This window comes from Octodon degus, unplaced genomic scaffold (genome assembly GCF_000260255.1).
Source record: "Octodon degus isolate 3935 unplaced genomic scaffold, OctDeg1.0 scaffold00052, whole genome shotgun sequence".
Taxonomy (NCBI): domain Eukaryota; kingdom Metazoa; phylum Chordata; class Mammalia; order Rodentia; family Octodontidae; genus Octodon; species Octodon degus.
In genome coordinates, this window is record NW_004524628.1 from 6510879 (window position 1) to 6534808 (window position 23930).

General features: G+C 43.3%; 1 protein-coding gene across 4 annotated transcripts in view; it reads right to left on the reverse strand.

Moving 5' to 3' along the window:
• Aff3 (AF4/FMR2 family member 3) overlaps positions 1–23930 on the reverse strand; it is a 535781-nt gene that overhangs the window by 439753 nt on the left and 72098 nt on the right. For all 4 annotated transcript variants that reach the window (XM_023717412.1, XM_023717409.1, XM_023717411.1 and 1 more), the window contains exons 2-4: positions 3044–3164; positions 1717–2029; positions 1218–1603 (exon numbers count right to left, since the gene is read on the reverse strand). In XM_023717412.1, the coding sequence (XP_023573180.1) occupies positions 1218–1603; positions 1717–2029; positions 3044–3164 (820 nt within the window). The remainder of the gene's footprint in view (positions 1–1217; positions 1604–1716; positions 2030–3043; positions 3165–23930) is intronic.

Below are 23930 nucleotides of genomic sequence, written 5' to 3' on the forward strand. Positions count from 1 at the left end.
AGAAGAAGAAGAAGAAGAAGAAGAAGAAGAAGAAGAAGAAGAAGAAGAAGAAGAAGAAGAAGAAGAAGAAGAAGAAGAAGAAGAAGAAGAAGAAGGTGGGGAGGAGGAGGAGGAGGAGGAAGAGGAGGAGGAGAAGGAGGAGGAGAAGAGGGCAGATATAGCTCAGTGCAAAGGGCCCAGTTTCAACCCCAGGTACCCCAAAAAGAAAAGACATGTATGTCAAAAAGAAAAACAATGTCCTAGTTCCTAGGTACAGTGCTCGAGGACTCAAGACCACCACAGTTGAACGCCCATATCACAGCAAAACAAAACTAATGTGCTTCCTTTATGTGCTCTTAAAAATGATCGATTTGGAATATAGTATGATGTGTACTTCTTTAAAACAAAACTTCATTTTCTACAAGGTTTGCTATTCTAAGTGACTAAAGACTGCCTTCCTGAAAACTGTCAGCATGCGATGGTTCACTCAGAATTCCAAAATTCAACACACCCATGCTGCTTGTTTTGTATTGCAAAAAACAAACACCTTAACTGAAACAGAACTGCAAACCAGAAAAATACAGACGCAAATACTTCATTCAGTTCATCCACCCACGCAATCGAAGATTATTTTTATATGACAAAGAAGGTTCGATAACAATTCTTATCAACATGATGGAATGTGAATCTGGAATATTACAATAGGATGGGTCATGTGGGACATGTGAGTATTAATGATATTTCATACTGAATAAACAAGTACTTTAAAATTGAGTTTCCTATACCAATTTTTCCTAGGACACTTCAAAACAGGTTTAAAGAAAAGTTCAGATTTTGAGTTTCTGAACTCTTATGTAACTTTTTAACCTCCTACATTTGCAAATTACAGCCTTAGAAATGCTTCTGTTTCTAATATGTACTATCTCAGTCAACACTATCTTGCTCACAAAAAAATTTATTAATAGTGAAGGAAGCATTTCTTCCCTAACATATAGACCCTCCCCCCCACCAGCCACACACACACCTCCACTTGTTGGTACTTTAAAAGTTCCAATTATGATGATTTCAGACGTTAACAAATCATTATTTAGGTCTGTCCCTCTGATAGGGATTGCTACATATTCCACTGCATGAACTCACCCACATCACCAGAAAAAAAGAAACAAAAAACATCCAGATGTTGAATTTTCAACCACCATCATCGAGCCGCATAGCTTCAATTGCATGAAAAGACTCACCTCTCCCTGCTTCGGGACGCTGAACTTAGAGAGCTTGGCCTTGGCCCTGGCTGACTCTGGCTTGCCGGCTGGGACTCCTCGGTAGGAGGCACAGTGCACGCCAGCTTCCGTGGATGACTTCAGCTTGGGAGACTCATCAGGAGCTTGATCCTGGCCGTCCATCGGCCGCACATATGCGGTTGGTTTCTGCTGGACCAGGCTGGGTTTTGAAGCCAGGGATGGAGGAAAGTTCTGAACACAGTGTCCACCGCTGCCGTGCTTGGTGGCCATTGCAGGTGGCCTTTCCTGGGTTGGAAGCCCCACGTCTACAGTGCCCACTTGCTTGGCCCGTGGCTGCTGTCTGACAACACCATCTCCAAGCAAGGTCCTGAGAGAGCCCTGTTGTGCTGAATTGAAAGAAGAAGATGAGAAAGAGCGACTCGACAGGGAACAACTTAGGTTTTACTCTGGTTCTTTGGGTTAGCAGACTGCAAAGCAAGTGCCCTACACTCCCGCTTACCTGTTCTCTGCTGGCCATCGGATGGTGGGTGCCCAGCCTTCTGCCAGCCCACGGCGCCTCTCTTACTCTGCTGCCCAGGGCCAGCTGCTGGTGTGGAGGATGCAGTGCTACAGACAGATGGGGGCTGGGGCTGGGCTCTTGAATCTGCAACAAAATGTTCATCGATCTTGTTCACAGGAGTCTGAGGAACCCCTGGTTTGGGGACGCCAACAAGATGACTCTGATTGGATCTATCAGTTAAAAAGTCTTTCATTTCATCATAATTGCCTAAAGTATTCTGGATCCGGTTGGAGAGCTCATCCCCCTTGTTAGTCTGGAGAAAGAAAAACACATCCATGCTATGGTTAGAGACAACAGAAATGGAACAGTGGACAGGTGCCCTCATGGGTCACACAGCCAGGCTAGCCTCACGCAGAACGAGAGCTGAGAGATGAGATCAAACTCCTTATGGCCTCTGCAGATGCCTGTCAGCCCTCCATATCACTCCATAATTGGTAGCCCATTGCGACTGGTCTTAGGGTACGGAAAGGAGGCTGTCCTGGATATCACACTGCAGTGAAATGATACTAACTGGAAATCAGAAAATTGACTATTGCAAATTCACAAAATAGTCTAGCTTAGGTCTTCCTGGGATTGAATTTTCTTATCCTTTTTGTAGTTGCAGCAGAGGAGACTTTAAAAAAAAAAAAAAAAAAAACCTTCAGCCTTGGTTCAGAGCTGGTCTGCTTCCAATTTTCAAATAGGTAATTACTCTTGTCAGAGACCCAGAGTGACAGGGAAGAGAAATTGAGGTGAAACTTAGAATGTGGGGCTAAGCCCTGTGCAGCCTGTGGTACTAGGGAAGCTTGGAAAGAGATTCCATTTGGGAACAAAGGTTATATATCTGACCTTTGGTAAAAATGAGAAATGATTCTACAATTTTGTTTCCATTGCCTTGTTAAGTACCCTGAAGAAAAAAAAAAAGTACCCTGATCTTCACATGATTCGTACATGTCAAACATGTAACCCAATTTCTTTTGAATCCTATTTGTTTTCTAAAAGCTGAGAGAAAAGCAAATGTCACTGGCTTTGAAATATCAATATAGAGATGGACTCTGTGTTATGGATAAAAGTCACAGCAAGTGGATCTCAATCTTAAACAGAAGTGACCTTTCACTGAAGCAGGAGCCAGGAAAGGCACAGCAGCCAGACACTAGGACCTTGGCATGGTGGCTGAAGAGGCAGAGCCTATCTGGAGTTTGACGTGTGGTCAGTCCCTCTGTCACGACCGCCTTCATGGCGGGGTGTGGTCAGTGTGGGGTCAAGGTGAGCAACCAAAGCTGTCTACCTTGTAGGGCTCACTGAAGAGGGAGTAGCTGGAGGTGAACGTGCCCCCATCCTGCTGCGTCTCCTGGTTTCTTCTCTCCCGTTCCTTCCTCCGTAACGCATTCCTATCTGGCTCATAGACACTGTACAAGGAGAAAGAAAAGAGAACAAACCCAGCACATCATTTACCTGAGTGTAGACATCTGGGTGATGGACAAAGAGCGGAACAATGAGCACAGAGATCCCACAAAACCAGCCTAATCAGGCCCTAGGAGCCCACTGTCTGACAGCGACCTTTGTTTGCGGAGAGAAGTCTTTAGAGCAGGTTTCCAGTAGTTCGAGGCCTCTCCGCCTGATACGGGAAAGAGGAACCATTTAAACCACTTTGACAGGAGAAGGACTGAGGGCAATAGGAAGGCAGACGTTAATTACAGTGATGTGTAAACAGGAATTATGAGCACACTTCCTCTGGTGACACAGCCTCTGAGTGTTACATGGGAACACTTCTGGTTGGGATTTTTTTGGGGGGGGGCACAGTTGTGTTTCTGTAGTGAATCTTTCATTAACTAGCTCCCTAAAGGGCTATTATGATGCCCTGCTGCAGCACTTTCCCAGTTATGAGCCGTCTTCTGATCTCTGCTGATCAGTCCTCAAATGCCCACTGTACCATCTGACAGGCTTGCTCCTCCTATCTTTGAAAGATGCTCCAAGAGGAAAAGGTACACAGTCCATGGAAGGAGAGAACAGACACTGAATTACATTTTGTCATCAAGAAGAAAATTAAGGCCGGGGAGACGGCTCAGTGGAATAAGCGCTTCCCTGGCAAGCATAAGGGAGTGAGTTCAATCCCTGGTTCCACCAATAAATAAATATTAGTATTTATTTTCCCAAAATACAATTACTAAGTGGGCAGACACCTGACAACTGGAAGAACTACAGGAGGAGTCAAGTGTTCTTCCTCCAGTATGAAGAAAATACAGGGGCTAATGCAACTGGTGAAAGCAAGTGGCCTGTTCTTTGGTGGAAGGAAACACTCTGGATCCCTCTGACTCGCTGGACTCAGGGTACCAGCAGAAGTCCTACGGTACTACCAACCAGAAGAGCGAACAAGCTCTACAAGCCGGCACCGACCTCAATGCCCAGCAGAAACATTTGATGTAAGGGACCTCTCTCTGTCATTGTTCAGCACTCCCAGCTGACCCAGCGCACAGGTTACTGGGGTGGGGGACCAGGACCCCAAGGGCTAACTGGAGCTGTCTCCTCCCCAGAGGCAGACAACAGAAAGCTGCTCAATCTCTCCATACCTGTGTCTCTGTTAAAATTCAGGGACATCTTACGGTGTTACGTAAGGTACCAGAGCGAAGGCAATTTATGAAAGAGCTCAGCAGCTGTTTTAGTGCTTCAGATTCCAATGTACTGCTTATGAAGGTAGGGTTAATAATAAAAGGATATGTGCGTGCAAAAGAACTCAGGAAAATAAAAATGTTTAAAGCTAAATAGCTATGTGTCATAAAACAGAGTATTTTTGTTATGTAGCATTTGGGAACACAAATAACACAACTGTAAAATAAGTATTGCTTGTCCTAGCCCTGCCTGTGTGGCCAGAGCATATTTTAAATTCTCTATCTACAGAGTGATGCAAAACATGCTTCTGGCAAAGCTGCTACAACCCCTAAGGCATTTAATTTAAATTTAAAATTAGAGAATGTTAAAATATCCAGAACATGGAGACGATTAGCATTTTAATTCATACTTAGTACATTACCCAAAGTTATTTGGTTTGGGAGTCCAACCAGTGTCCTTCAGATAAGGGAGGCTGCAGGCTCTGGAATCTTCTACCAACCCAGAAGCCCACAGCTCCAACATCACAGTCACTTTCCAGGGCGGCTGTGGCGACAATGACTGACACAGAGAAGGCGAGGTGGAAAGCATACTCTCATTTCCAGAACCAAGCTTCAGGTTGAAAGGGGAGAGTATGAATGTCCCATGCCCCCCCCCCACTAGTGTACATCTATCAGATGAAAGCCAAGTTTTCATGAACATTCCATGAGTTGCAGATGGAGACAGCTCTGAGGACACAGGATTCATGCTACAAATGAGCATGGAGAGGGCTTTAACCAATAGGAGAACTCTGGTTCTATTATAAACTTGTAGCTTTTAGTCCAACATTAGCATTTGCTCTAAAATAATAATAATAATAATAACAATAACAACAACAATGAAAAGTTGCATGGCATGTATCAGAACTCTCCTCTTGTCTCCGCCCACAGTATGGAACTTCACAGAGACCTCTGAGAACATGCTGGCCACCCACACCAGTCATGGCAACCAAACACAGGACAGTATGATTCATGAAGTGGTCTTATGTAAGATGGAGCAGGCAGGTCATGGAGGGTGATGTGGGGCTTCAGAGATAGGTCCAAGCCCAAAGTAATACCTCCTGCATCTGCTGGCTGATGCCTGAAACTCCACAACTAGAGAGTCATTCCTCTGGTTTAAGATGTCTTCACCCCTGTAAGAAATGCAAACACCACAAGAAGAGAAAACACTTTAAACCTGGCCAGCCTTTGTTCAGCATCACAGTGTGAGAACGTTTTTTAGCATTTTGTCCAAAGGCCAAAGGGAAAGGACAAGGGCATCAATGTCCAAAGACGGTAGAAATGGGAGGCGAGACAGAAAAGGTCAAGACAAAGGGGAGAATGTAGACAACAAATTACAAACTCTACTTATTTTGCAACACAGCTTGGATGTTTAAGTCAAAGGCAATAGGACGAACACCAGAAGGAATCCAGCAGACCCCAGACTCAATACATTCCCAGGGCCTGGGAGGAAAGAATATGTCATAATTTGCAAAAGCTGGAGATGTGCGGAAGCTCCTCCTCTCCAATCTGCCTCGCTCCCCAGGCTGTAAGCTTGAGGGTACCAGAAAGCACTCCACAATGCAGCTCGCTGCAAGTAGCTATGAGCGGCCCCACTGAGTAGGAATAGACCATTTCCACATCACGCACAGGTGGAAACACAGCACCGTCTCTGCACAGGACTGCCACAAAGCCTGTGCCCTCCCTACTTGCCATCAGGCACAGTCAGGTGACTTGATATTCACCATCCCCACTTCTTCAAAGGATGGATAGGAAACACAACAGCAAGGCCAGCCTGTCCCCACACCTTCTCTTTGGTGTCCCTCCGTGTCCCTCACCCTCACAGTCAGTCATGCAAGCTCCGCTGAGCTCCAGCCCTTCCTGAAGGTAATGCACCCACTCCTTTTCTTTCACCAGCACCACAACCCCCGCATGTCATTTCAGACCTTGGGAACTAAAATGTCACCTGCTGAAAGCAAATGCCATTGTACAAGACAGTCTGGACTTCCCACTCCCCCTCCCGCCCTGAGCATCTGGACTCTCTCTCACTTTCCCACCAACACTAAATGTTCTGAGTCACAAAGACGAGCTGCTCACAAAGAGCCATTGCTCCCCTAATTACGAGTGAAATTTGTGCAAGCACCCACAAGTCCACCCAGTGTCTTTCTCTTCATCTCTTGTCTTAAAAGCTTGGCCTGCTCTGTTTCTCTGCCCTCCAGGCAACGTAAAGACCTCCATATCGTCATTGACTTTGGAAGCAAACAGCGCTTTCACTTGATGCCCTGGAAGGGAGGTCAGCTTCACTGCGGACCATGACTTAAGTTTCAGGGTCCCCATTCCTGGCAGACCGGTATACACACTGAACTCGGTAAGCACCCTGTGTTACAAGCTGTGTCGCTTTACCAGTGGATGGCAAAATCTCTATCATCTGTAAAGTTATTCCTCCTTTCCATAGAAATTACAAGACTCATCACCCCCAAGAGTATGTTGCCAAATGCATTTATATATTTTGCACAGAAGTGGAGGAGCTAACTGCTATGATATGATATTATTTATTGCAGATGTAGAACATTCCTAGAAAAGAATCCTTGGAAGTCAACTCTTTTTAAAAGACTTATTTTTAGATTTTTTAAAAAACCAGTGAATGAAAAATGTAGTGAAAACGTTTCTGGTTATTTCCCTTTTCTATTTTTTTTTTCCTTATGACACTGGGGATTTGTTTTTCATCTATAAATTGAGGTTTCTTGGAGGGCTCGAGCCAAAGCCAATTTTGGTGGCTGAGAATGAAGTGATGTCTACACATAAAATTATGAACCAAAATTAATTTATTTGTAATCATATAGTGCTGACATGAAACTAAATAATAATAGTAATGATGATGATGATGATGATGATGATGATGATGATGTCTATGAGCCCCACAGCTTCTTTCTACAGAGCTCAAAACATTTTATCTGTATGTCTATCTCTATTCACTATCCCTACAATGTCCCTTCAAGAAAGACAGCAACTGTCTTATTACTAGGCTAACTTTTTAATTTAAAAGTCAAGGAACTTAAGACTTAGTCGCCGAAATGCTGTCATAAAGAGGACATCGTGTAGAAGGAATGGTGGCATCCAAAGTGCTCTATGTATTGGTACCCAGGGGAGAAGTGCTGCCCGCTGCCCAAGACACGGCCACACTTCCAGGACCTGGCATCCGCACACTGAGTACTGATCAATGCTGGCTGTGCATCCTGCAGAAGCAAACAGGACCCATGAAACAAAGGGCAGCTATTTCCCATTCAGAGAGAACCATGAAAAGAATGGTGAATAACCTGAAATAACTGTTCATAGCTCCCATGCAGTAAAAGAAAAATTCAGCCCCTGCCTGCAGCGCTTTCACAAAGCACCTCTGTGTAACCCAGACCTGTGGGACACCATGGATGAGCAAGTAGAGAAATTTTGTGTAACTACAGAGCCTTAAGCCAGCCAGCTGGAGTACACGGTATCTCAACTTTCATCAAATGCAGCCACTCATCAACCTGCGTCCATCTCTTCCCGCGCTGCCCTGCTGGGTAAAAGGTGCTGGAGCCAGCTTGGCTGCTCCACAGATGAGCACCAGGTGACCCACAGACCAGCTGGCCAGGAGGCAGAAGGCATCGTGGTAGAGGAGCATGCCGAAGAGTCAGTGGGCACACAGCAAGCCAGAAGCCAGAAGGGCTCAGGAGCCAGGCTTGCTCTTTTCACCACAGCTCATGCTCAGGCACTAACCAGAGTTCCGAAGACTACCTTAATCCCTTTCTCAAGTAGTGTCCCCAGGGACCTCGTCGCCTTCCACGAGGCCCCTCCTCTCAAAGGTTCCTGCACCCCAGCACCTTATGTGGAGTCCAAGTCCAGCACACAAATTTCTGAAAAACACTGAAACCCTATGTAGACCAGAGCAGGGTCTAAATAACAGGCAAATTTAAGGATATGTGGAATGATCAACCTCTCTTTAATCTTTTGGACAAAGTTACCATGTTATCTATGCTTAAAAATCACTGCCTTTTTCAAACAGTAGAAATACAATGCAACTCAGTCCAAAAGCATTTCCTGAAGCCCTGTGTGTCCGATACTGGGGAGACAATGAGGGCTGTGACCCACTGGCCCCACTGCTGATAAACTAATGGTCCAGAGGGGAGGAAAAGGGAGATGTGGTGTGTTGGTGGTTGGCAGGCTGGGTGCTATGTTTTCAGGAGGAAACACAGGGAATAAGGGACCTCCAACAGGTCAGCCTGGAGCTGAGTCCTGAAAAAGGGCGGATGGAGGAGGAGAAGGGAAGAAGGACTAGGGGCCCAGGATGCACAGACTCTATTAAGTGCACAAGAGACAACTTCTGCCCCCTCCTCCTCACCTTACTGCTTTAACAAATTGGAATTCTGTAACTGATGTAACTGATGCTCCTGTGCTCAGTTGGCCTACTGCTAGCCCATCATTGCTACCTCCCTTTAAGCAAGCTGACCTGAACCCTTCCTGACAGGGCACTCAGTTTGGACTGAAGGACAGATGAGAATGAATACAGAGAGAGAAGCACTCCCCCCTTCTGCACAGGTTGCATCATGCTGGCCCTGAGGAATCAGCTACAGAAGGGACCATCTATCAGACACTTCGAGTCCTGGGACAGCAATAAACATGGCCCCCGGACATGGATTGGCACAGGAAGAAGGAAAGGTAAAGGGTGGAGGGGAGACAACTGTTCCCCCGAAAGCCTCCCACTCCCACATCAGCAGCTGCATTAAATTACAGAAATGTAACCAGACACTCCAAAATTATAACAATTGTTTTAAATTTAATGAGTCAAGCTAATGAGTATCCCTTTATTTATAAAGCAAATGATAAAACTGGTAATCCTTTCCTAGAGAAAAGCAAGGCTGCAGCAGTGTGCTTGTCCATCCCCTCCCTCCGGAGGCAGAGCTGGAGGACAGAAAGGCAGGAAGGTAATGGTGAAATGAGCAGGTGATGGAAGCAGTTCGGGCAGGGGTGGGGGAGCAGAAGTTAGGGCCTGGTCAAAAGGCAAGGATGGGGGCTGGGGAGATAGCTCAGTGGTCTAAACACCTGCCTGGGAAGCGCAAGGACCTGGGTTTGATCCCTCTACCACATGGGTGTGCCACACCGGCCACTGAAACTGGGCATGGTGGTGCATGACTGTAATCTCAGCGCTGGGGAGGCTGAGACAGGAAGATCACTATGAGTCCAAGCTGTGTAGTGAAACCCTGTACCAAATAAATAAATAAATATTTCTTTTGGAAAAGCAAGAATCCCCCAGCTGCAACCTGGGACTAGAGGGGATGGCGGTGATGGCAGTGATCATGGTGACAGTGGTCGTGATGATGACCATGGTGGTGACAGTGGTGGTGAAGACTGTGCTTACGGTGGTTTTGACAGTGGTGGCAGTGATTAAAGACTTCTGAAGAGTCAACAATTCTCATAGCAAACTCTAAGTGCTGTAGAACAGTACTGTGCACTTGCCCACACATCTGGCCCTCAGGTTCTTCTTGTCATTTAAGCCCATGCATGTTCGCTCTGTGTGTCCTGATGCCCTGCACCACTGGTCACCGCCGCACCTGCCCTGCCCTGGGGGTTATTCTCTGACCAGTTCAGTCCCTTTATTTATTTATTTATTTATTTATTTATTTATTTATTTATTTCTACAAAGGTTATCTCAGCTTTGACTCAATCCCAAAGATACCCTCTGGGAGCACTGGTAGACCTCTACTGTAAGCTTGCCACCTATTATTCCAGAAATGGAATGAGACTGAGGATATTAGATGTCATAATCACTTGTGTACCATACCTACCAGGAAACTGATCAAAGGAAATCACAAAACAGCCGACACATATAGATACAATAAGCCCACAAGGACCCCAAATAAAACTTTGAGCGACCTACGCCATCTTCCCAGGCCCACCTGACCCATATAAAACTTTGCTCATAACAACAGCTACTCCACAGAGGATTCTTCCATTTAATAATCTTGAAAGTCCCAAGAGACATTATCTCAATTTACCAATGAAGAAAGAAGAGGCCCCAAGGTTAGCTAACTTGTCCAAGCTCCACAGCCAGCGAGCGACATCCCTTCAACTGGAAGCCAGGCAGTCTGGCACCAGACACAGATTCTCAGACTCCAGTGGACTGCCTCCCTGGGGAACAGCCCCTGACAAGCTCTGACAAATGGCACCCCAGCCCTTGCTAGGAAATGCCTGGCAAGGGGCATTAATTCTCAGGTCATGACTCTTTCAGTTCATCCCTTTAAGATCTTCTAAGCCCTCATGCTTGATACACACTAACTTTAAGAATTTTTCTAAAAACGGATAAAGAGTTGGATGCCCACTTCCAATGAGACAGGACTAGAAATTAAGTAATATCCAGCTCCTGACTTTTTTCAAATACATTTCAGAGCTATAAGGTAAAGTGACTCCCTATTTTTATCCATACTTAAGAGTAGAAAACTGAACACTGAATTCCAGGAAAATGACATTTTATTTCATAAAATAACATTTTATCATTTTTCAAACTTATTATTATTGCTGTTATTCTGTTATTACTTTATCAAGTGACATTTTATTTTATAAATTCATGACAGTGTGAACACATAGGGGCTGCAGACACATCGGACCGGACACTCCCCAGTCTTCACTCATCATTTACTGGGTCCCAGCCCCATTTCTAAGTCCATGGAAATGAAGATACTTCAAAGTGCTCATAAATAAACTCCAGTAGGTTTTCAGAGAAAGGGAACAGATAGATGACAGCTCTGTATTTCAAGGGTTAAATGCTTTTCCTGCGGGATCCTGGGTCTTGGAGCCACAAGCACATGCATCAGGCTCTAATGGAACTGTCCTGTGATGAATAAGCCACCAGGCTTGTGACAAGCAGCTTTCAGACAGCCTTCCCATATAGTATAAACAGCAGAAGTTAATTCGAATTTCTTAACAGGATGTTTTTCCTTTATGATATAAAAGTGCCTTGGGATGAAGCAATTACTCTGATTTACCATCTTCTCCTCAGTAGAGTATAAAGATGCAGCAGAGCCTCACAAAAGCAGTAACTTAGCCAAATGAGACCCATTGCAAAGTCCCTACTATGCTATTTCCAAGGGCTCACTTCCCACAGCCGTGCAGAACACCCGTCAATCATGGTACCCGGTGACAAGAAGGATCTTCCTCTCAGGGATTTTCATGTGAAAGCCAATGAATTATGTTTCTTCCACCAAATGCTGAGTTAAATTTCAGTCTCACTTTATGCCATCCATTTCTAAACTTCAGCTCCTAGGAATTTGAAGGGCCATCTCCAGGATGGGTCCCATGAAGTTAGAATACGGCTAAGTTTTTGGTTTTTTTTTTTTTTTTTTTTTTTTTTTTGCGAAACCGGGGATTGAACTCAGGCCCTTGTGCTTGCCAGGGAAAGGCTGAGTTTTAACGAGGAGGCCTTTTCATATCACCCTGCTGTGTTGCTGGGGGGTGGGGGTTGTGGGCGAGGTTAGGGATGGACCAGCGTGACCCAGCCCTTGGATCTAGCTTCCTGATGCTTCAGGTGGGTCAGGCTCCTGGACACAGAAAGCCTGGGGATCTAAACACAGACCACAGACAAGCAATGCACCCTCTCCTGACTCTAGCCCTTCATCTTCCTTTCCTCCCAGAGCCCCTCACAGACATGCTCACTAGCTAGGCTGCTGCTGTGGGCTGAACTGGGGTAATTTACAGGGAGGTACAGCATGAGCTGTAGGCCAAAATGAAAACAAATAGCGGACTTCACAATAAGAGACAATTAAAAGGATATGCATGGTCCCAAGACCTTCTGAGAGCCGCTCAAGCCAGCAGACTAACCAGCAGGCTGTCCACAGAGACCCATGGGCAGAAGGCTCCAGACTCGACTCCCTCATCTACCTAACAGAGAAGCAGACCCTGTTATGAACCTGAAAATAACCTGATTGGGCTCAGGGCTGTGGACGGGCTTAGCTAGAATCTCGTGGGCTCCACAGCCTCCTCGTCTCCCCAGTCCCCATCTTCCCCACTATATCTGTCCTTCGACTCCTACTTTCCTCCTCCCTCTCACCTAGGCTCGTGCTCCACCCCTTCCACAGATGCTGCTCTCTCCTCTTCGCTCACTGTGTTGGGCCCTGATGGCTTTTGGGGGGAAAAAGTGCATAGCAAAGTGCTATGAAGTCCCCGTCCTTGGCCAGTCTGGCTTCTCTGTGTGCTCCTCTCCTCAGCCACCTGCCCTGCATGGATGTCTACCCTCGCTCTCTCTATGGGCTCTGACTTTCCTGAACTGAGAGGTCAGGATTCCCAGCACTGCACATCCAGGATGCAATTTCTGGGCCGGGGAGAAGGCTCAGTAGAATAAGTGCTTGCCTGGCAAGCGTAAGGGCCTGAGTTCAATCCCCGGTTCCGCCAAAAAAAAGAAAGTAAGTTCAGGATGCAACTTCCGCAGGCACTTTCACTCCACGACCTCCCAGCTCACACCGCCTTCCAGGGGTGGCGTCCCTGGGTGCTGAGGTCTCCAGCTCCTGGATGCTAAACCTGGCTGCTGTGTGTGTCGCACTCAGGGCTCTGTGTACCAGGATGGTCTTTCTGTGTGGCATCACTCACTCTTCACCTGCACAGTCACCTTGTAGCTCCAGACCCACTAAAGTCACCCATCGCCTGGCATTGTCAGGTCAGGTTCCCCAGCTGCCCACCTGACTGTGACACTCAGTTCATGTTCCCCAGCCAGCTGTGTGGGCGGTTAGCACCGCTACCACCTTACCCCCAAGTCCTCACTCCACCTCTTCCTGTGCCACTGTCCCCACCTCTGTAATTAAAGCCCACTTGTCTGTCTGTTACTCTCCTTCTCCACAGTCACTTCTTCAGCCCAGGCCAGGGAACCTGTTCAGGTCCTTGGGGTTTTCCTAACAGCCCTCCTAGCTGTTCTTCCTGCCCTAGTCCAGTGCTCCCCAACATTTCTGCTGCCTATGAGCTGAGTGTGCTCCCAAAGGTCCACATGGTAAAGCCTGAAATCCTAGGGTGATGCTACTGGGAGGCATGGAACCTTTGTGGGCAGAGAGCCCTTTGGTCCCCAGTGAGACCCTGCCTGCCCGCTCTTCTGTGTTCAGCTTCTCCACACACGCTCACCATGATGTGCCATCCTTGCTGGAAGCCAGATTGACAGGGGCTGCATAATCTGACATCCGGCCCCCAAGACCATCAAGCATAAGACACCTGGTGCAGCAATGCGGAGCCAGGTAATGTAAGAGCCACAGTGCTGGTTTTGTGGGAAAGGCTGGGAAGGGAACCCAGGGCCTTCACAGGGAGCTCCAGCTCCAGCCCTTCTTGATTTTTTATTTTGAACACAGGGTCTCACTACGTTACTCAGGCTGGGATTGAATTTGTTATCTTTCTGCTGGGATGTGTGCCAATGTGTCTGGCTTCCATGGTGTTTCTCAAATAGCAGTTCACTCCTGTCACTGCCCTGTCCTCAGACTGAGTTCAAGTCTCAGAGCCATGGCCCTGCTGGCCCCAGCCCTGGATATTGCTCCAAAGTCAGCCTCCTCCCCAGTCTCTGTCCACACCCTCTGTTGGCGCCTCGAGCACTTCTGCCCTCTGCCTGTCCTCCTCCTCCTGGCCCTGCAGGACTCAGCCCCCCAGATGCACCTCCACACTCCCCAGGACCGTCCCCTGTTCTACACAGAAGCCATACTCTTCCATACCACACTTCTCATGCTCATTTTCAGAATCCTCCATGAAACTCTGAGTCCCACAAGAAAGGCTGCATCTACTTTTGTAAAACCGTATCTTTTGCCTCTAGAGAATAACTAGCACTGAGTGGGCATTGGAAAATCACTTTATAAAGCTGTAAAAATGCATGGTAAAAGAGTGCTTCCCTTATTTCTCCTTCTTTTTCAATATTTCGCCCATAGGCATATTGCAATTTGAACAAACAACTAAAATCCACTCAGATCTTGGGTCCTAAAATTTTCTTTATGGTTTTTGAATTTAACAATCATGGGAATCATAATAAGAGTAATATCGAACAACTGCCTCAGCTGAAGAGCTTGTAAAGAAAGTTTATCCTTGCTATCTTGTTTATCCCTCTCAACAATCTTGTAATGTAGCCCTTATTTCAGCAAAACACACAATTTAAATAAATGACCATATAAACATAAAATAAAATAAGATTGATGTGCTATAAACATTATTATGCTCATTTTACAGATAACGGGTTTTTTCATCAATAAAAAAAAAAATCAAAGCTTAGAAAATTTTAACAATTTGCCCAAAGCAAAGCATAATGGTTACGGAATCAGGATTCCAAGTTCCATGGAAACTATGAATATTAAAGACAATTTAAGTTTGAAAATATCATGTCTATTAATTCAATAATTTTTGATCTGATGCTTATCACATGCAAGGTGCAAGCTAGACGTGAAAACAGCCCTGACCTTAGCCTCCCCCACATCCTGCAGGGCACATTTCTCCAGCTTCCCCAGTGAAAACCCTGCAGTCAATTAAGCTTGACTTAGAGGAAGACATTAAGAATTATAAATTATTTGCACCCTATAGCCCTATAATTCATTCTGTGCCACTGACACTGAAGATGATTAATTCTAAATATCCATACAGCACAGTGTCAGAAAACCAACGGGTCTTCCCAGAGCAGAGGCATCACTCACAAGTCCCCCATTTCAGTGAGACGTGTCATCTGTCATGAAAACATTATATATGGTTCTAGAACATAAGGAATATTATAGCATATATGATGGGGCTTCCTACTGCTGTCATCTACTCTGACATGTTGACTTCATGCTACCTCCAAATACCTACCCCATCCTCCTCTCTCCTTTTTGCTTTTCATCTCCTTTTTGCCCCAAGTATATCCACACACAACAGAGTAAGTCCAGCACCACAGGTAATAAACACTGGCTGTTGTGTGATACGAATCTCAATCAGGTAATGTGAAGCAAGCCTTGTAATGTAGCCCTTATTTTAGGTTTTCTTCCTCAAAATGCTGGGCACACAACAAAAGAAACAGGGCATGCATTTAGCAGCACATGACACAGGAAAGCGGGCCATGTCGTATCTGACCCCTGTCCTCAATGCCCATCTCTGCCAACTGGACATCAATGAGCCCTCTGTGGGGGCAGCAGGACCCCATCATGTGAGCTACCGCTACCATCTTGCTTTTCCTGTTCTCCGGACCCTTTCCAGTCTCCCTGCACCAGACATCAGGATCCACAGCTCTGTGAGCTCCACGCCAGGCCCATGGTGGGCACCCAGTGACCATATATGGAAGGCATGGGTCCTCGGCTTCCTTTTCACTCAGCCTCTCCTAACTGAGCCAGTAAGGACAAGCAGTTTTTTGAATAGATGTGTCTGGTCTTCCCGGGACAGAGAGGTCCTTTGGGTGCTTTCTGAAAGCAACACCCCATACGGTTGACAAAGCCCAGTCATAGTACCACATAATTCTTCATGAGAAACATAGGAGTGCTGCACTGTCTGTTTCAATCAAAAGTTTACATATATTAACAAAAGGTGTTGAAATAGCTTAATGGTAAACATACTGAAAAGCTGTGATCCAAAATGCTCCACAACCTGAAACTTTTTAAGAGCTGACAAGTACAAAATCCAACATCTGGCATCATGTGACAAGGTCACAGTCAAACACAGGTGCACAAACATAGTGTATAAGATTATCCTCAGGCTACACATACAAAGTGCACATGAAAAATGAATTTTGTGTTCAGACTTGGGTCCTACTCCCAAGAAACTTCATTATTAAATATACATATATTTCAAAATCCAAAGAACTGGAAATCTAAAACACTTTTGGTTTGAAACTATTAGGATAAATAGTACTCAACTTGAGAAAGATTACTAAACCTGATGATTTTTTTGGATATAAAGCTAATGGTTCAGAGTCTACTGGAATTGAACACCAAAAAGCTATTCCTGAACACAAAGGATATTTCCAATTGCTGGGCACCTGATCTCCAAGGATGCTTCAGTAGTTTCTAAGAGACTAACATGGGGCTAGGACAGAGGGAACCCATCTAAGGTCCAGCCACTAACAAGGCAGGAGTCCCTCTGTACCCTAGGCTCTTGTGTCAAGCAGAGGTAATAAAACCAATCCATACATTGACCAGCGGTTTTAAGAAGCAAATGTGGTAATGGATGCAGAGGAGTTTGAAAATATTACAGTATTTTGTCAGGGTCAAATGTCATTAACACACGGATAGCAAGTCACCAAATACCCACAGCATAGAAAGTGAAACCCTTTCTTACCCCTAACAGACAGGCAGCCTGTGCAGCATGTCATTAAATATTGACGTTGACTCAGTGATATCATATTGAGGAATGGATACCATACATATTTAGGATTTCATGACTGCATTATTTATAAATTATAAAACAAAACCAAATTGCAAATTAATTAAATATACATTTTAGGAGACTAGCTAGCAAATTATAGTATTTCATACAATGGAATAAATCTAAATGCTGAGATAAAGAAACATGTCCAAAGTATATACATTCAATGAAAATAATAAGGTATAGAAAGAAGGCCATGGGTGATCTAATCTCTTTTACATAAAATAATGTGTTCACACAAAAATTTTAAAAGTTATTTTGGAAAAAAAAAAGTTATTTTGGAATGGTGGGAAGTGGGAAGAATTTGTATTCTTATTCTGCCTTGCTTAGAAGTTTTATGAGCATATATCATTTATTTTTTTTTATTTATTTATTTATTTATTTATTTATTGGTATGGGGGATGGAACTCAGGACCTTGAGCTTGCTAGGCAGGTGCTTATGCCACTGAGCTATCTCCCCAGGTCTTTGTATCACTTTTTGATGTAAAGTGTTGTCTTTTTAAAAAAAAAAAAAAATATGACAAGAGAAGCTTTCATGGTTCTTCTTCTTAATTGTGGACATGTGAAATGTAAAATTAGAACACCCATCATTACATTATGGTTGTGTGCTATACAACAAGATCCTGTCTCTCTGCCCAAGTCTGCGTACTCTGCTCCCTTTCCCTTCTAAATAACTCCTCAAAGACAGACTACTAACCTTGCAACAAACCTAACCTGTAGACTTGCAGCACTACCAAATTCCACAGTGGTCAAAAACATCCTGAAGGGGCCAGGGAGATGGCTCAGTGGAATAAGCACTTCCCTGACAAGTGCAAGGGCCTGAGTTCAATCCTCGGTTCCGCAAAAAATAAAATAAAATAAAAACATCCTGAATCCCTTTGTAACACCTCTACAGTACAACATGCAGTTTTTGAAAAAAAATTTGTCATATTCATTCAAATAGCATCAAATTGGATCTAATCCCAGCATAACTGCAGTCTCAGACAAATAATCCAAATTATCCACAAAGATAACTCACAAAACTGTGGATGTTTTCATATGCAGCCTGCAGGCTTTTCTTAATGAACTCAACTTGTCTCCTTCTTCCAAGAGATATAAGGCCTCTACACTCTGCACCTGGGCACAAAGTCATCTGAACTTCTGATTTACAGTGACAATTTACTAAACTGCCAAGGCCCCTGGAAAGTGAGCTCTACTCTCTGGGCTCCAGGCAGAAGAGCTGCGGACTCCCCTCCCTGGCCCACTCCCCACCCACTTCTCTCTCTTCACAACTTCATCAATACCCTTCAAACCCTCTCATCTCTCATCGAGTCAAATCTTGCTGTTTGAGAACTGCTAGTTATTTTTTTTTAATTACTATATAATAAAATTGGAATTTAGGTGAAAGTGAATTATTCTTCTGATTATAATGTGTTTTACTTTTGCCAAATATTTACATCTTATGCATTCTGACTAATATTCACAAGCCTCACAGAGCCAGGAAGTCCTTATTAATAATGCAACACTATCTCTTAACATCAAGCATATTACATTTTCTTAAATATTAAACGTTATGGCTAATAGCAGCTCATTCTTTTACTATGAAAACATTGGTAACTTTGCAAATTCAACATGCCATTTCCTACCCGTGTGAATTATTTGATCATATGCTAAATTCATGAAAGAATAATATGTGAAAACTGCACATCATAATTAATAAAAAAATGCACAATAAATGAAGGGTAAGCCATTTTTGCCTACCTTACTGGAAAAGATTTTCTAAAATTAGTTGGAAACATAATATTCGAAATTGGTACACACTGAGTAACACTGGCGCCCCCCACAAGCTGGAGGGAGAGCACGTGAGAACAAGCCCCCCTCAAGATAATTTGGCATTTTGCAATACATTTTCAGAGCTGCCAAAAAGAACTTTCCACCTTACTAATTTCCTCCCACAAGTCTGAGAAAAATGAATCATCAGAAATACAAAGATTTATGCCCAGGAATTTTCATCAGCGAATTGTATATATGAGAGAAGGAAAGAAAAAAAGCTAATATGCAATCATCAAAAAATATTCAAATCGTTATTTATGGAGCCATTAAATCACTAGCATTTCAATAATATTCAAGTACACTGGGAATGCGTAATATGTTAGATGAAAAAGAAGTACACGGTCATAATTTTGTTCACATCCAGTGGTATATTTGTGTATAAAAATTTGTCAGTATACACAAATATCAGGCATACATACATGAAGAAAAATCTAAAAGACCTTAATAACACTTATTTCCTGAAATACAGAAGAAATTATTTATTTTTGTGTACACAGTTATTTTTTTAAATGTATTTAGAACAAGGTCTGCAGGGTCTCACTACACAGATCGCACTCATAGTGATCCTCCTGTTTTCAGCCTCCCACATACTGGGACTACAGGCGTGTGCCACCACACCCAGTCTCAGTCTCTGTCTCAGCATGCCCTGGGGGTGGGGTTAGCACAGCATGCAGGGATCGAACCCCAGTCGCTGAGCCTGCCTAAGCAGGCACTTTAGTCCACTGAGCTATCTGACTGGCCCTACTCAGTATGTTTTAATTCTTTGTATTAAGCACTTACTATTCCTCATACTCGATAGGATGGCTGCTCTCATGAAAATCAGAAAATAACAAAGTATGGGTACATGAAAAAACTCTTTGCGCACTGTTTATAGGAATGTAAAATGGACAGGCCACTATGAAAAACAGTACAGCAGGTTCCTCAAAAAATTACAGATAGAATTATAGTGTGATATAACAACCTACTTCTGGACACATATCCAGGAGAATTGAAATCAGTCTTGGAGAGAGAGATTTCTATACCTGTGTTTGTAAGAGTAGCATTCACAATAGCCAAGAAGCAGGAGCATTCCAAGTGTGTATTGATTGGTATGATACATGTATTAAGAAACTTCATATCCAAGCCGCGCATTGTTAGTCAACATTACAAAGAAATGAAATTCCAGCACATGCTATGATGTTATACACTAAGTTGTGTCTCCTTCCAGTTCATAGGTTGATGCCCTAGTTGCCAGTGCCTCAGAATATGATTCTATTTGGGGACAAGCCCTCTACAGACGTGATTACATTATGACGAGGTCATGAGGGTAGTCCCCACTCCAACCTGACTGGTGTCCTTCTGAGAAGAGCAGTGTTGGACGCACAGCACCAGGGGTGCAAGCACACAGAGGGAAGACCACGTGAAGAGGCAAGGAGCACAGCCAGCTGCAAGCCCGCAGAGCCAGCACAGAGAAAACTGACCTGGCCACCTGCTAAGCATGGACGTCCGGACTCCACAACTAGAAGCGAACAAGTCTGCTAGTCAAGCGAGCCAGGTATTTTCCTAGGACAGTCATAACAAAGGAATACACCCAGCACTGGTGGGCCCTGAGAATGGCACACTGAGTGAAATATGACAACACAAAAAGACGAGTGTGGTATGATCCCACTTACACATAGGGCTTCTATAGGCATCCACTTCGTGGAGACAGCAGAAGGGTGGCTGCCAAAGGCTTAGGAGAGGGAAGCCAGAATCTGTGGTTTTAACAGATACAGTATGTCTAGCAGAGCTCTAGAATTTGGTCTCACAAATTAAAGATACTAAACACTACTGAACTGAACACTAAAAAATGAAGATGAATTTCATGTTGAGTGTATTTCATCATAATTTTTTTAAAAAGTATATATATATATATATATATATATATATATATATATATATATATATATATATATATATAGTTTTGAGATGGGGTCTCACTATATAATGCAGCCCAGCACTGAACTCATTATCTAACTCAGGATGGCCTTGAATTCATGACCATCCCGCACCAGCCTCCCAAGTGCTGGGGTGACAGGTGTGCATCACTAAGATCTGGCTCATATTTTATTAAGATTTAAGATACAATACAACATATGCAATTTTCCTTGGCAGTTATCAGCAGTAAAATACTAGCACCCTAAAAGTTTGCCCTAACTTTGCAATATCATTTGTCACTAGGAAATTAGAAAGCAAAAACTCGAAAGTGTAGGAAGACAGCACTACACAGCTGAGGGAATGGCTGAGGTCAGAAGGGCGGCCCCTACCCACTGCTGCAGCCGAGAACCTGGTGGGAACATAAAAGACTGTGCATAGGAAACTGTTAGCCAGTGTCTTAGAAGCTAAACACAGCCTCACCATACAATCCAGAAATCATGATCCTAGACATTCATGCTACTGATTTGAAAATCTACACACAAGTCTATACACAAATCTTTGTAGAGACTTTATTCATAATCATCAAAACCTGAAAGCAACCAAGGAGTCCTCCAATAACTGAAAAATAAACCATCTATACAACACGCATAATACAGTATTGTTAAGCAACAAAGAGAATAAGCTATCAAGACACATAAAGACATAAATAAATCTGGAATGTACAGTGTTAAGTGAAAGAAACCAGTCTGAAAAGGCCATATTTTATGATTCCAATTACATGACATTCTGGCAAGAGCAAAACTAAATCAGGGCTTGCAGAGCTTGGAAGAGAGGAAGTGGAGAGGGTGGACTAGACAGCGTGCAGGAGGTGTTACAGGCAGTGAAACTATCCTACCTGATACTTTAATAGTGAAAAGAAGATCCTGAGAATTTGTCAGAAGCCACAGAACTCAGCACAAAGAGTAACCCTTAAATTGCACTTTGGTCAGTGAGCCCAGGAAGGATAGCAGGAACACAAAAGAAACAGAGGCTAATGTAAAAGCTTTCAGAAACAGTGAAGTGTAAGGAAAAGGCAAAAAGAACTTGGGATCAGTACCATCCCCTCGTTGACAATGCTGTCACCCAAGGGGAACACAAAAGAGTTCTGAGATTACTATAGTACTGCACTGGAATTGAAGAATTAAGTAAATAAATGGGGAGTGGTGGGACCCAGGGTTTTCAGTGTGTAAGTGGGTGGCTGCATAGAAGCAAGGGAAGGAAGCACACATGATTTATGAAGTAGGGGGATGAGAGCTGGAGACATCAGTATAAACTCAGGATGAGGTTAACACAGATAGTTAACACACAGGAATATTTTTCAGTATGTGCAGATACATATATTATTCAATGCATATATATGCCCTTGCTCTGTCAGCTGAACAGACCTAGGAGCACACTTGGCCTGCAGATCTTGGTTTCTAATACCATTCTTTTTTTAAAAAGGATACTGAAACACTTCTCTATTTTTCTTTGTTTTATATAACTGTGTGGGATTGAGTTACTTTCATATGCTCTGACTCAAATAATATTATATCTCAACAAATTATTTATGCAGATACAATACGAGAATACAACTGGTTTGAAGAAACTCAACACTGAAGAGATCTTAACAAATATAAAATAGCTAATCTTATGATGTCTTTTGGTTTAGAAAAAGTTTAATTCTGTTCTTCAATAAAAAGAAGTAGGGCTACATGGAGAAACATCGTGCTAGGATTACCACAATAATGAATATATATATCAAAGGGATATTGAAAGACTTTCCAGTGGCTAAAACTGGGGCAATCTAATAAATAAAGTAGGACTGGATTATAACTCAAAGTACAAAGTAAATTCCATGCTGATAAAATAAAAGATTAGATACATAAATTGGGGGAGAACAGATGAATCTCCTATGGAGAATAATTCCAAATTACTTATGTAGCTACTCCATACCTTTAAGCATAACTCTGTGCTCTTTAAGAAATACAGCTACATGCAACAACACAAATAAATCTCATGAATACAACACTGAGTGAAAAAAGCCTCAGAGAGAAGAACATCTACTCTGTAATTATATTTCTATGACACACAAAAACCAGCAACTACTATAAATTACAGTCTTGGGATTCAGCATGGTGGTTATCTCTTGGGAGAGGAGTAAGGGCAGCAATTAGGAGGATGCCCAAGGAGGTGGTCTGGCATTCTGAAAATGGTCTATGAAACTTGATCAAGGACCCTGGTTCTGTCAATGTTCTAATCAGCTCAATGAATTGAACTTGACCTCTACCTCACACTGTATACCAAATCAATCAGTTGGGGGCAGGGTGGGAGGGAGAAGACTGACTGTCATGTAGGGATTAATGTTAATTATTCTCAATAGTTTGAGCCAACTGACTCAGCCCAAATGGTTGAGAAGACCATTATTCTGCCATTGTTCTGCAGTATCAACTATTGTCATGAATCAAGCCTTTATAAATACATCATATATATATATATATATATATATTGTATATATGCTTATATATGTATATATCATGGATATTACACAGATATTATATATGTTTCTGTTTCTGGACTCCCATTTCCATTCCACACATTCCACCTGCCCAACTCTGCAGCAACACTCTATGTCTTAATTATGATACTCTGTAAGCCCTGCCACTCTTGCTTTTATGATTGGCTTATTATTCTTGACCCTTGGGTTTTCCACACCAATTTTGAAATTAGTTTGTCAATTCCCACACACAATCCTCCACACAATTACAAGGAACTATCTGGGGAGAAGTACACCATGCCCTTCCAGTACATGGGCTCTGGATCACCTCCCCTGCCACGCTGGAAACCCAAAGATTGAGCATTCTTTCATCCAGGTCCCTGAATGAAGTCAATGTCACTGAGAGTCCCTCCACACTCACATCAAAACATTGTGTCATCTGTGTCATACGAGCAGAAATAAACCTCACAATTTTAAAATTATATGGAAAACTTGGGGCAGAAAGGAGAATTAGAAGGGAAGGATTTAAGATTAACCATGGATCGATAGAATTGAATGTCTTAGCTGTGATCCCTGTAGCTACACTGTAATATCTGAGCTATGATATGTGCACAAATATACTCATAGGCAGAAGTGTGGGATAAACGAATTATTAATTCCTTGCAACTCTCTGAGATTAACTCAAACTACCAGGTGGTAAAATCTGGAAGTAAATTTAAAATCTGAAAAAGTCAAGTACTACCAGATAGTTACAAGAAACCCAGAGTTATTGAGTAGAATTTCAGATTTTAATTTTGAGAACAAAAAACAATATAGAACCACAAAAATAGATAAATGAATAAATAAATAAATAAATAAATAAATAAGCAAGCGCCTGCCTGGCAAGCACAGGGTCCTATGTTCAATCCCTGGTACCATAAATAAATAAATAAATAAATAAACAAACAATATAGAATTTT